Source organism: Salmo salar, chromosome 12 (genome assembly GCF_965601325.2).
Source record: "Salmo salar chromosome 12, fSalSal1, whole genome shotgun sequence".
NCBI classification, from domain to species: Eukaryota; Metazoa; Chordata; class Actinopteri; order Salmoniformes; family Salmonidae; genus Salmo; species Salmo salar.
The window spans coordinates 29883295-29897586 of NC_138302.1; the positions used below are offsets into that span (position 1 = coordinate 29883295).

General features: G+C 46.8%; 1 protein-coding gene across 4 annotated transcripts; it reads left to right on the plus strand.

The window, feature by feature from the left end:
* Window positions 1–539: 539 nt before the first annotated feature.
* On the plus strand, window positions 540–13928 carry LOC106564682 (ubinuclein-2). Of its 4 annotated transcripts, none has more exons than XM_014130919.3 (15): window positions 540–1119; window positions 1854–2003; window positions 2223–2333; window positions 2671–2799; window positions 3082–3188; window positions 3917–4454; window positions 4938–5008; window positions 5295–5531; window positions 6212–6325; window positions 6623–6820; window positions 8523–8565; window positions 8698–10197; window positions 10443–10629; window positions 11389–11457; window positions 11768–13928. In XM_014130919.3, the coding sequence occupies exons 1-15, from the start codon at window positions 817–819 to the stop codon at window positions 11812–11814; spliced, it is 3804 nt and encodes a 1267-aa protein (XP_013986394.1). In that variant the 5' UTR covers window positions 540–816; the 3' UTR covers window positions 11815–13928. The 4 variants fall into 4 exon arrangements, with proteins under 4 accessions (XP_013986394.1, XP_013986396.1, XP_082814939.1 ...); XM_014130921.3 differs by having other exon boundaries at window positions 3085–3188; XM_082958814.1 differs by lacking the exon at window positions 540–1119 and adding an exon at window positions 1440–1681.
* The last annotated feature ends 364 nt before the right edge of the window (window positions 13929–14292 follow it).

Here is a 14292-nt window from a genome sequence, read left to right on the forward strand (position 1 = left end):
TGCCCTATTGCTAATCAGCTTCTTCCTCATCTAAATTAAAGGGAGCAGTGTCTCTACAAAATAACTCAACACAAAACCCATACATTTCAACAGGTGTCCACCAATGTTTGCTTGTGTTGCATCATAGGTAACTCACAGAGCCACTCAACTGGCTTGTTGGGTTCCTTTTGGATTTACTATGAGTGTAGCCAGGTCATTGTGGAAAAACGCACAATTCAGCATTTCAGCACTGACAGTATGGATGACATAAAAATGGCATCAAAACAGATGCCATCCATTTTCTATATTAGCGAGCAAAATGCATAAATTATTCTGGTGACATGGGCTATGATCTGATAAAATGTCCTTTCACAAAAGACATCTCCGTTAAGGTCATAATACTAGTGCCATCTTCAGATGTTCTTTTTATCGCCTGTTGTGATAGGGGCGGGATTAAAATGGGGGCAAATGCGGTGATTGGCCATGATAACCCCCCTCCCTCACGCTACTTCCGTTTTGTCTGTGCGCGCAGGCCCAGTGACATCACTCTGATATTTTATTTACTCCTGAAATCCAAGATGGCCACCTTGAATGTCTCGATCCTATAGCAATTGAGGATGCAAGTAGCTACCGAAAAAACAACTTTTCCCCGACCATCTCATCCCCTGAAATTCAATTCGAATTGTGCGGATGACCCCCTTACATCTTATTAGCCACTAAATAGCCGTTGCATTTTCGCGCAAACCCCTTCAATTTGCCAATTTGAAGTAGTTTCGCGAAGTAGCTCGCGCTGTCGCTGTCTGTCCGAAGCGAGGTTCAGACAGGCAGCACATCCAAATGGCCGAACCGAGAAAAGTACAATTTGTCACCCTCTCGGCCTTCGCTGCTGGATCAGCCACGGAGACTAGGAAACGCCGGTTGGAGGATGACGAGGCCGACATCGACTTGGATGCGGATGCTGAGGGCGACACGAAAGCGTCCGGGGCAGATGGTAGCGGTGGGCTTTTCGGCAAAACTAGTAGTGACAAGGACAACGCTGAAGGAAAACGGATTACCGTGCGATTGAACCTATCTCTGTCCGAGCCCAGCGATCAATCGTCGGCCGAGTTTAACTACAGCGAACTCATCCAAAACATCCAGGTATGACTCCTTCTGTTTAGCCAAGAAAGACATGGATCAACACCAGTTGATTTTATTCACTTGGTTAGTGGGGACTTGTTAAAAGATAGGATATGAAAGTTGGTGTATCTTGTCTTTCCACTGACTAGCGTGGTCGGTGGGAGGAAATTACTAGTCACGGACTTCACACAAAAGACCCTAACTCAGCCATTCATTAAGCCATTCACTCAAATCACTTGGTACTCAACTCGAACGGCACGTCAAGATTACAGTTGTAGGCACGCCTTATGCACATGCAGTGATAAAGGTTGTCTGGCGCTACCTGTTTCCTGTTCTTGTTAACTCTCTTGTTAGTTTACACCAGACATACAGCCATTAATATGGCACGTAGAATAAGTGCCCCAGTACAGTTGAGTTTAGCCTCCTATGGGTGACATATTGAAGATCAGTCAGTGCTGAATAGATGGAGTAGGTTTGGAAGTACAAGGATGTAGCCTAAAGGGAGTTATGCAAATATCGGTATTATGTTATCAAGACTTATGTTATCAAGACACTCAGTGGTGTGTACAGACATCATTGTATGGTACAGTAGTTTACTCTTTTTTTGTTGTTACATATTTGCAATATATGCTTTTCATCCGGTACAATAACAACACAATATTATTTGTTACTTTGGTCATTGTTTGTTTATTGTGGGTAAGTCCATTTCTTTTCCAGTAGTTACACTTTTCTTCACCCATTCCCCCCTTTTCTAGGCAAAAAAGATCACTCCTCCTCCAGCCCCAACTCAGACCCCAACTCTTTTTATCCTGCCTCCTGCCCTTGACCCTAGCGACCATTTCAACGATGACGAGAAAGAACGACTGCAGGTGGAGGCCCTGGCCAAGAAGTTTGAGAACAAATATGTATGTTATTTTTGGAGCCGTGGTAAAACTTTGTGCTCTAATAACTCCACTTATAAGATGCAAGTTTTAAGATTAGTTTGACTTTTTTTAAATCTGGTTAATAGCTAGTTGTACTAAGTTATAAGCCTGTTATATCTGGTTATAAGCCATTTTTTTCTCGTTTATGACTACTGGTTATACAGTATGTACATGTGAAAGTATGTATCCTCTGTGACACAGGGCAATGCAAATGCAGCAGGAAAGAAGAAGAGGAAGGATAGAATGCAGGATCTGATTGACATAGGCTTCGGCTACGACGAGACCGACCCTTTTATTGACAACTCAGAGGCTGTAAGTATCCCTTTTTTTAACCTTTTACACCCCTTCATGTGGAGAAGGCATGTTAGGCTGTATTATAGGCGGAGAAAATAGGAATCTGCTCTATTCTGGCGAACTTTGCTCTGGAGTTTCGCTTCCTGTTTGGAGCGTGCTTAAGACTGTCAATCATCCACAGCACAAATTTGCACACGCAATCAACCTCACTCCATAAATACTAACCTACATCCACCACAGTGACATGTTGTTGTTTTTATTGTCAGAGACTCATTGAAGTTACTCTGTGTTCTGCATCTATGCTCTATCCTGTGTGCTATGATTGTAATGGCTGCCATTTTGTTTTGTGTGACAGTATGACGAGCTGGTCCCGGCCTCCCTGACTACCAAGCTGGGAGGGTTCTACATCAACACGGGCACGTTGCAGTTCAGAGCTGCTTCCGAGTCAGAGGGAGAGGATGGGGGCAAGGATGTCAAACCCAGAGTAAGGGTGGGATACTGGCATGAAGTATTGTATACAGTGAAATTACACTATATTAGTCAGTTGGGGTCAATTCCATTTCAGTGATGTCAATTCAGGAAGTAAACAGAAATTCTAATTCATTCAAAATCAATGAGAAAATCAATGAATTTTTGTTGACTTACTGAATTGATGAGAATAATTGACCCCGTCCCTGATAGGAGTATGACAATCCTGCTTTATTTGTGTTTATCCAACTGGTTGTTTTGGTTTTTCATTCATTGTGTCTGTGCCTGCCGGTGGTAGCAGGAGCTGAAGGATGGCGAGGAGCAAGTGATCAAGAGACGAAGGAGGAAAGAAGGAAACAATTTGGAGGAGAAGAAACCCCGGAAGAACAGAGTGCCCAAACCAGGGTGAGATGATAGGATAATGGGATGGATAAATCGCTGCTTCTTGTGCCTGTCAGGCATGTCTGTACCTTCACAAATTACAATTTGAGATACAATGGTTGTTGAATAATTCAGATTATTTTGTTCTTGCTGTAAGAGCAAATCATCTAAGGGGACATTGTGATTCTATGCATATTTCTCAAATAGAACTGAGCATGTTGCAAGAACCATTCCTCAAAATGTCTTGTAATGGTTTTTGAATCAGTTTTTATACCTCCCCGTGTCAAACCCTATCAAATGTGCACTGAAATTGAAATGTATGCACTTCAGCATAGAATACAATAGACAAATTCATCATATAGATATATTTTAGTTCATTCCTACCCATGTACAGATATGTCTGACTATGACATGATACACTGTGATGCTCTCTCTGAATGGCTTGTGGGCTTGTGTGACAGGCCAAGTGTCCTTAACAAAGGCTCCATTAGCTACGCTCTGATAGGCTGATCACTCCGCTGCCATAAATACTCCTATTCCCAGAAATAGACCAGCAGATATTATGAGACTGTTTCCCCTGTATCCTATTGAAAATACATTGCTTTGCTTATAGGTTTCTTGTCTTCGAGATTACACATCAGAACTTCCCTCACTATTTTCTCTCTCCTTCCTATTTTTTCCTTTTCTCACCCTCTCCTCTCTTCCCGCTCTCTTTCCCCTCTTCACCCCTCTCTCTTGTCTTTCGGATCCAGAGTGTCGTCTCTGATGAACATCCACCGGCCAGAGAAGAAGAAGAGGAAGAAGCTGATGAAGGACTCCTTGTGCTTGGCAGCCATGTTGCGCCGCTTCACCCGGGAGAAGCAGGAGATGAGGAAGATGAACCCCAACGCGCCCCACCCCGGCATGGGTAGCTCCGTGGCCAACGCCCCGCGAGCCAACCACCTGCTGGCTAACTCCCACCTGCACGCTAACGCGGCTAACAACGACGTCTCATTGGCCGAGCTCACCGCGGACCCCGCCATGATGTCACTGCTGGGCTCGGCAAATGAGAAGGAGCTCCAGGATCTTCTGGGTGACCTGGACTTCAGCCTTCTGGACAGCTCGGCTAATCCGCACGTGGCCACGCCCGGGAGAGAGAATGGCCTGATGGGAATTGGAGTTTCAGGGCCGAAGCCGAGTGGGGGCGGGTTAGGGAGGGGGCTGGGGGTTTCAGGGGGTCTCCTACACCCACCTCCGCTCCCTGACGGCCTGCCCGCCCCCCTCATCAAGCGCATCGAGGACCTACGGGCGGTGAGTCGCACTGATGGGGCTTTTCCAGTTTATCACAGATTTATTTATTTGGTTATTTAATGTTTATGTGATCATCCCTTGATTTAATTGTTGAGTAACTTCCTGGAATTTTGTGCAGTTGAAATGTGTGGCAGCCATTTTCTTAAACCATGATGATATCACTTAAAGTAGGGTTTCAGTTCTTGGAAGATTTGTAATGCATTTCTTGACAGGCTGATAAAAATGCAAAGAGAGGTTAGAGAGGAGCAGAGCAGAAAGGAAGAGCGGATGAGAGCAAAACACATGAAAGAAAGGTAGACTAGCAACAGACAACTGGTGGCCAAAAGGGAGAGAGAAGAAAGAGAGAGTGACAAATCAAAGATGAGCGAAAACTGGCAAGATGACGATGCAGCCATTCTGAAAGTGACACGGAAGGCTCCTTTTTTTGCTTTTGTGCGTCTTTCCATGGAAGACAGTCTGCTCATCAACCTCTTTTCTTCACAGGCCTCTCGTCAGTTTGATCAAGAGGGAAGGAAGAAATTCTTCACCCTAGATATGAATAACATCCTACTGGAGTGAGTTTGTTCTTCTTTGGACACATTGCACATCTCTCTCCGTCTCCACCCTGAATGTGTCATACTGCTGATGTTGGAGTCGATTGTTCATCTCTTTTCCTGTCTTTTTCACCCCCACTCTGTTCTACATTTCTCCCAACATCTTTCTCTCTCGCTCAAATTGTTTTATTCTTTATCCCCTTTTCTTTGCTTACCATCTTTCTCTCTCCACCCCCCCCCCTTTCTCTCACTCCTGTTAATTCCCTCTGTTGCTCCTCTCCCGTCCCTCCACCCTCTCCTCCCCCAGTATTGAGCTGCAGGTGCAGGAGCAGCCGATGGGGCTACGTGGGGAGGTGTATTCTCACCTGGAGGCCTTTGTGCCCTGCAATAAGGAGGCCCTGCTCAAACGCCTCAAGAAGCTTAGCCTCAACATCCAGGACGACCGTCTACGAACGCCCCTGATGAAGCTGAAGCTGGCTGTGTGCAGTGTGATGCCCGAGCAGATCCAACGATACAACATGGACTGCATGGTCAAGGCTGCCAAGTAAGAAGATTACAATACTCCATAGTGTCCTGCAGCCAAACTCAACAGGTGGACCGCGGACCCAGAACGGGGTCAATACGGACCGCCGGTCCCGACTTTACATTTGTCATGTTTCTACATTTGGTATTGCATTGGGCAGTTTGTCATTCCCTGACAGAGAGACATTTTGATTTAGCACCTGTCAGAAATGTCCAGTTGATCAAATAGCCCATGTTAGGTAGATGGGTACGCCCAGGGGCCTCGATCCCCCAGCGGGCCCCCATTTGATTTTGTTGAGTCATTCACTCAGGCATCATATGGTAAAATGTGTAGAAGTGCAGGAAATTAGCTTTAAAACGGCAACATTTTCTCTCCACCAACAAGAAGGATGTGAACAATTTGAACAGTTTGTAGTTGTTGGGAGGGGGTTTGTTACTACGCCAATAAATGACAAAATTCATCCTGACCTTTGCCACCTAGGCCATTTGTATGACCGGACCTTCTTAAATAGTAGTTGAGTACTCTGGTATACTGTAATGCTATATCGCTTATCCATAAAGGTTGTTTGGTTATTTTTCGTGCTCTACTCTGCCTGTGTTCATTACTCCTCTTCTTTCTATGTGTCTCTGCCTCTGTGGGAATATATTGAGGTTGGTAGAATATGTTGGTTCTGAGGTGTGTGTGTGTGTGTTGGACCCCAGCAGGCAGCAGCCTGGAGAGGGAGAGAAGAACGGATCAGAGGAGGAGGACGAGGGGAAGCCAGGGAAGAGGATGATGGGCCCACGGAAGAAGTTTGTCTGGGACGACAAGCTCAGGTAATGGCCCATCCACTGCCCTCAATCAAATCGTATTTATTTGTCAGTTGTCACAAAGTGCTTTTATAGTAATCCGGCCTAGACACTGAAGTGAAATTCTCGAGCGAAGTCACACAGAAAATGGCTGATTTGAAAAGATAATAGACTAGTAAGCTTTCTTCGTGTGTGTGTGTGTGTGTGTGTGTGTGTGTGTGTGTGTGTGTGTGTGTGTGTGTGTGTGTGTGTGTGTGTGTGTGTGTGTGTGTGTGTGTGTGTGTGTGTGTGTGTGTGTGTGTGTGTGTGTGTGTGTGTGTGTAGGTCGCTGCTGTGTAACCTGGTGCGTGTGAAGTTGAGCTGCTATGAACGGGAGTCGTCTCAGTGCTCTCTCTCCGTGGAGGATTACCTCAAGGCCTTCATGGAGAACGAGGTCAAACCACTGTGGCCCAAGGGCTGGATGCAGGCCAGGATGCTGTTCAAGGAGAGCCGTGTTGTACACAGTCACCTCACTGTCAACATGTAAGTTATCTCAACTATAGTTGGACCTTATAAATAAGTTGGCTTTATAATGGCAATTATCCCTTTTTATTGTATATATGCCTGATTGACAGATCAAATCAAATTTTATTGGTCGCATACACATATTTCGCAGATGTTATTGCGGGTGGAGCAAAATGCTTGTGTTCCCAGCTCCAACACTGCAGTAATATCTAACGATGCACAACAATACAAACAAATCTAAAAAGTAAAATAATGGGATTCAGAAATATTAGGACAAGCAATGTCGGAGTCCGGAGTATAAATAAACAGGGCCTTCGGAAAGTATTCAGACAGCCTTATTTTAACATTTATGAAACACAATTTCTTTCCTCATCAATTTACACACATTACCCCATAATGACAAAGCCTAAACAGGTTTAAATAGAAATACAGAAATACCTTATTTACATAAGTATTCAGACCCTTTGCTATGAGACTCGAAATTGAGCTCAGGTGCATCCTGTTTCCATTGATCATCTTTGATGTTTCTACAACTTGATTGGAGTCCACCTGGGGTAAATTCTATTGATTGGACATGATTTGGAAAGACACAGTTGACACTGCATGTCAGAGAAAAAACCAAGCGTTGAGGTCTAAGGAATTGTCCGTAGAGCTCCGAGACAGGATTTTGTCGAGGCACAGATCTGGAGAAAGGTACCAAAAAATGTCTGCAGCTTTGAAGGTCCCCAAGAACACAGTGGCCTCCATCATTCTTAAATGGAAGAAGTTTGGAACCACCAAGTTTCTTCCTAGAGCTGGCCGCCTGACCAAACTGAGCAATCAGGGGAAAAGGACCTTGGTCAGGGAGGTGTTCCTCAATGGAGATGGGAGAACCTTCCAGAAGGACAACCATCTCTGCAGCACTCCACCAATCAGGCCTTTATGGTAGAGTGGCCAGACGGAAGCCACGCCTCAGTAAAAGTCACATGACAGCCCGCTTGGAGTTTGCCAAAAGGCACCTAAAGACTCTGACCATGAGAACACGATTCTCTGGTCTGATGAAAGCAAGATTGCATTTTTTGGCCTGAATGCCAAGCATCACGTCTGGAGGAAACCTGGCACCATCCCTACGGTGAAGCCTGGTGGTGGCAGCATCATGCTGTGGGAATATTTTTAAGTGGCAGGAACTGGGAGACTAGTCAGGATCAAGGGAAAGACGAACGGAGCAAAGAGGTCCTTGATGAAAACCTGCTCCAGAGCGCTCAGGACCTCAGACTGGGGAGACAGTTCACCTTAAAACAGGATCTGCAGAGGAGAATGGGAGAACTCCCCAAATACAGGTGTGCCAAGCTTCTAGTGTCATACCCAAGAAGACTCGAGGGTGTAATCGCTGCCAAAGGTGCTTCAACAAAGTACTGAGGAAAGGGTCTGAATACTTATGTAAACGTTATTTCCGTTGACCTGTTTTTGCTTTGTGATAATGGGGTAGATTGTAGATTAGTGAGGGGAAAAAACAATATAGACACACACACACACACACACACACACACACACACACACACACACACACACACACACACACACGCACGCAGACACACACACACACGGTATGTGATGGGATGTATAGACTATATGGATAGAAGATGTACAGAATATCTGAAGAAACAGATGATCGATTGACAGATGGATTAGCATTCCTGTGCGGATGTTAACTTAACACACCATTGGTTTCTCTGTCCAGGGTCAAGAAAAGGATGGTCCCCACCCCCAGGGCTAAAGCAAAGGTCAGTGACATCTCTTCACTCTCAATTGACGTTTGTAACCTTTTCTAGAAGATGGTTATTTGGTATTACTTGCGGTGCCATATGTTCTGATGCGGGTCTAATGTGAACCTTTGTCCTTTCCCTGTGTTCCAGGAGGGCCAATGGATCCAGCAGAGGCCCAATCTCCCCACCGCCACCACCCCTTCTCTCCCCCACGTCCCCTCCACCCCCTCCGTCATCCAGGCCCGAGGGACCTCCTCGTCCCCCTCGGAGCCCATCTGCCTGTCCGACTCACTGGACGAGGACCTCCGCGCCCCCTCCCTGGATTCCGTCTCCCACGCCCTCGCCTTCCTCAGCCAAGCCGCCAAGGGCCTGGGTCCCCACGGCAGCGTCACTGACCTCACCCTCACCTCCCCCCTCTCCCCTCCGCCTCTCCAGATCCCCAACTCCTCCCCCCCCTCCATCACCCCTCACTACTCCCCCTCGTCTTCCCTACTCACCTCACATTCTCTTTCCAAGATAAACGCCAACTCGTCGACGACGGTGACGATGCCATCGATGGCCAACATTAAGACCACGCTATCTACCTCTCCCTCCACTTCCACGGCGTCGTCAGCTCGCATGCAGCTCGCGGGGGCCACGTTGGTGTCTCGTGGCGCCGACGGCGTGTACGGCGTGATGAAAGGGGCAGGCTCTATGGGACAGACTCAGAGACATAATGTCAGCATGGCGACCGCCACTCACAGGCAAGGGGGCATGACCGGAGGGAGTAAGCTCCACCCACCGTCGTCCCCCTCCCCGCCCACCAAGCAGCGGCCCCCTCCCACAGCCTCTCCACTCCTGCCCCCCCATCAGAAGGTCTCCCTGGGCATGGGGGTGGCAATACCAGGACCGGGGAAGAGCAGTGTCAAATCCAACAGCAGCAGTAATGGCGGTGCCATGATGAGCAACATGCCCTCCTCCTCCCCTCAGTCCCGTGCCACCAACTCCCACTCACACCCCCAGCAGCTCAACTCCAAGAGCCCCCAGCAGCTCAACTCCAAGAGCCCCCAGCAACCCTCCTACCTCACCTCCACGGTGGGCTCCTCACCCTCCCAGTCCCCCTCCCACCACCAGAGCAAATCCAAGCCCCACCACCAGTCCAACTTCATCACCCCCATGCAGGCAACCCTCACCAAGTCCTCCCACAGCAACAACTCCTCCCCCATCATCAAGCTCACCCCTCGCCCCCCTGCCCCCACCCCTCCTCCCATCTCCTCCCCTTCCTCCTCCTCTTCCAACCTCCTCTCTCACTCTCAAATGATCTCCAGCCCTCTCCAGTACCAGTCCCCCAAGACTGCCGGCTTCCGCCCCCCATTTAGTGTCCAAGGTGGGGGTCAGGTGAAGTCGGGCCAGGGCAGTTATAGCTTCGCGGGGAGCCAGAAGGGTCCGTCTGTCATTAACAGTAATAGCGTTAGCAGCGCTAGCTCCAACAGCAGCCCCATGCGCATGTCGCCCGTCACCAGTCGCCCGGACAACAGCCCCTCCCCCTCCGGGACGGTCTCGTCCAGTCACGGACAGAGACAGAGGGCCGTGGGCGGATCCAAGGCTGTAGGCAGTCGGGTGCCCACGGCAACCATGGCCACACCCTCTGTCACCTCACACCTGACGCAGGTGAGTCAGCCAATCACAGGCGACCAGAAAAAGTGTCAAGAGTGAAAAACAGGATCAAGAGAAGCACCTCTTAGATACTGACTGCATTTCTCTCGCTGGAGTTTTTAGTATGTTCTGGAAAGACTTGGCCTAGTAGTCAGAACAGAACAGAAGAGAAGGGAAGAGATTGTGTCAGGCACTTTACATGTCACCTGATCCCTTGTGTCTCTCTCTCTCTCTCTCTCTCTCTCTCTCTTCCCCCCCAGGTGTCAGCTGGCAGCCCCCTCCTGGGTGGGACACTTGGCTTTGGGATGTTAGGGGGGCTGGTGCCCGTCTCGCTGCCCTTCCCGTTCCCCTCGCTGCTCAACTTCACTCCTCCTGGAGCACCGGGGGTCAGCGGCCTGGGCACGGGCGCCAACTCAGGATACAGCCTCTCACAGAGTGACTTAATGGGTGAGTAATTGGCCGGTGCCCAACTGGCAGTGGCTCCACAAGGCTGTGATCTTTCAAAGCACCAGGCATGCAAATGTATAGGATCAAAAATAAAGCATTTGTTCTCTCTGTTCTCTACGGTTCAGTAGAACTTTTAGGGCTCTTAATACCACTGATAAAGTCTGTTCTGTACATCATGATGTGGTAAACATCTTTAAAGAATTTACTACTTCATTAGTATGACATTTTATTGCGTTAATTTGATCAACTGACAAAGAAAATCGGTGTTTATTAAAATGGCATAATAAATGGAGCCGCAGTTAGATTTGTTTGTGGTCCCTTGAGATTCATCTCGTCTTAGTTTGTGTTACTCATGGTCAATGTTGTGGTGTGCAGTGTGTGTGCGTGCAGTGTGTGTGTGCGTGCTGTGGATCCATACTGAAGTATAATCAGCTCTAATGTGCCCTCTGCTCCAGGTTTCTCACTGTAACCCTCTTGCCCTGCCTGTCTCCTTTTCTCATCCAATCCCACCCTCCTTCTCCCCCTCCGTCCATCATCCATCCACCCGCTCCTTCCTTCACTCCTGTGTTCTTTAATCCCCTTTATCTGCCCTCACTTTCTGATTTTATGCTTTACTCAAATTCTACTTTCATCTTTTAATTTTCTTTTTCTCACCTTTATTCTCCACAACCCCTTCCCCCTCTCCATTCTTCCCTTTTTTTACCTCTTCACTTTTACCTTCTCCTCTGTTCATCCCTCCCTCCCTCCATCTCTCCTCAGATCTGTATAAGAGTCTCCAGTCAGGGTCACAGGCTGCTCTACCTCCTCACTTGCAGCTTGCTTTCTCAGGTAAATTTCACACCTCCTCCGCCCGTACTTCTCTCCTCCTCCCTTACTTCCCTCTTCCCTTCCTCCATTTGTGTTGTTGTCATTCCCTGCGTCATGTTGATATCGCTCACTCACTGTTTGGCTGTAAAGTCTTCTTTCCCAACCTGTCTGCTTGCTTCAGTGTTAGTGGTGATCTGCATGCCTGTGTTACTGCATGACCAGGTTAACACTAGAAGCACGTGTCTTGTCTGTCGATGAAGCGTGTTGGGTGTTTGGTATGTTTCTGCATCTTCATTTATTTACACAATTATTTTAACCCCCCCTTCCTCAGATGCGAACCAAAGCCAGGGTGGCGACATGAAGAGGAAGTCCCACTGACCAATAGAGATGGAGGACAGAGAGTGACATCGAGACATCCACTAGGATCACTTTGATTGGACAGATGGACACAATGATGTAATAATACAGGGAGGAGCCTTCTTCCCTCAATATGGACCTGAAGAATTAATTCCCCTTCACCATGACAATTTATTAATTTAATTTAACTGTATTTTTAGGATTACTGGGTATAAAATGGACCTGTGGTGAATGATAATGAAACTTTTTTCCTTATTTTTTTCTTGTCAACATGTTTACATGACCGACCTTTATCACTGTGGAATGAGGACAGGGTCGTATTCATTAGGCTCCAAACGTAGAAAAAAAAATACAGAAACAAGGACGGACTGCCTGAACACTCGTTTTCGTTTAAAAAGCGTTTTGCTATGTTCTGTCCCAACAGAGCGCACATACTGCAACGAATGTCGATCTATCTGCCGGTCATTCGGTGCGGTCTGTTTTACGGACAACCCTGCCAGTGAGCGTCTGATTGCTGACATTTTCGCTCGATTCTACATGTAGAATCAGTTTGCAAATTACAGCTGGCACTCTGTTCAGGGGCGCTAAGTAGTCTCTGCCTGCAAACGCTACCAGTGTGTCCGTTCCTTAATGAAAACCACCCAGGAGAGGGAGCACCCAGGAGAGGGAGCACCCAGGAGAGGGAGCACCCAGGAGAGGGAGCACCCAGGAGAGGGAGCACCCAGGAGAGGGAGCACCCAGGAGAGGGAGCACCCAGGAGAGGGAGCACGCTGTTAGCGAAGTCATTTAATTTGAATTTAAGTCTGTTTATATTTTTTCTCGTCTAAAGCAGATTTGAGTATAAATCATTTTTTGGTCGTTGTCTTGACTGTCTGAGAAAGGTAGTTGTTAACTTGTCTCCGATGTGAGATGGTGTGGCCATTGAGTTGTACTGTTTTAAAGTCGCCTCTGCTCCCCACAACTGACTGTTAAGGTAGTATAGCTAATATAAATATTGATAAATTATTTGTAATTTACACAGGGATAAAAAAAAATAATATTTTGAGGTATGTGTGTGCCGGTGAGATTGAATGTGTGTGTACACAACCTACATATATATTGTATTTTCTTTCCAGGTCAGTCTGTGCTGTGTGAATGTGCGAATTGCATATCCCCTTTTCTCTGTTGTGTGTTTGAGTGAGTATTCCCCTCTCTTGCTCAGCGTGTCTTTGGTGCTGTATAATCACACTGGACCTTTTCTGGAGAAAAAAACTTGAACTGTAAAAGCTAGACTCCTCTTGGAGCGTGAGAGAGGGGACAAAGATGCGAGATTGTAGCCTACTTGAACCTTTTAAAAAAAAAATTGTAATTAATTTACTTTGTAAAAAAAAAAACGCTTATCAACTCAAACACACTCAAAACTCAATATGACAAAACGCCTTAGTTTGTAAGTTTCATTAAAGAACTATGCAGGACTATAAATGCTTCAATGCAAAAGTGCAAGTCGTCGCTTGGCTTTCAACCTCTTACTCAGCTGTCAATGTATTTCTGGGAGTTGGGAATGTGTGTACGTACGTCTGAGTCCTTTTTCCCATCTAAAGAACTCTCCCTTCTCACCTACTGAATACCTCTCTAGAAACTGTTCTTCCTTACTCTCTTCCTATATCTGGGAAGATCTCAATAGCATTACTCCTCACTTCCTCTCTCCTAGTCTTCTTCTCAAAACCCATTGGGGGAGAAGGTCAGAGGGGAGGGACCTCTGGCTTTCTTGCCTCTGTCCATCTCTTATCATCCTTCGTCCCTCCTTCCAATGTCAGTATGAATGTCGACCAACTGCACCAAGAATGGCGCCAAAGATGAGTTTCCTAGCATATAGATGGGGTGCCTTGGTCAGTGTGTGTGTGTGTGTGTGTGTGTGTGTTCCTATCATTCTCTTTGAAATGTACCCATGAGTGTTGTCGGTCTGTGGTCTGTCAGGATGTCATGTTGAAAAGTTGTTTCTTTCTGTGACTGGAGCAGGAGGTGAAATTTTAAAGCTTTTGTGCTTTTGGGGCGGGTAAAGATTACATTTCATGGTAACTGGTTACTTAATTCGGTCTCTTTTGTAGATTATTTTTGTGTGTTGATTTATGGAATAAAATACAGTTGGTTTTCAATAGGTCCTGAGTCATTTCTTTGTGGTCCCCGTCTTTCGTCCTCCATTGTGACCGATGTCTTTCAAAAGAACCCTTCTAGTTCTGAAGGTAGGGCAAAACTACGCTCTCGAGACACCTGTTAAAGGAAGTAAGGGCTCTATTCAATCCGTTTTCATTTAAAGACAATGTTCCTGCCTTAAAGGTAATTTCCGATTGTCAGCTCAATCAGAATTAACCTTAACATTTCTAGTGTGTGAACTGTTAACGCTTCAGATTGAATAGAGCCTTTTTATTTATTTCACCTAACTAGGCAAGTCCATTAAGAACAAATTCTTATTTACAATGACAGCCTACCCCAGCCAAACACTGGTCCAATTGTGAACCG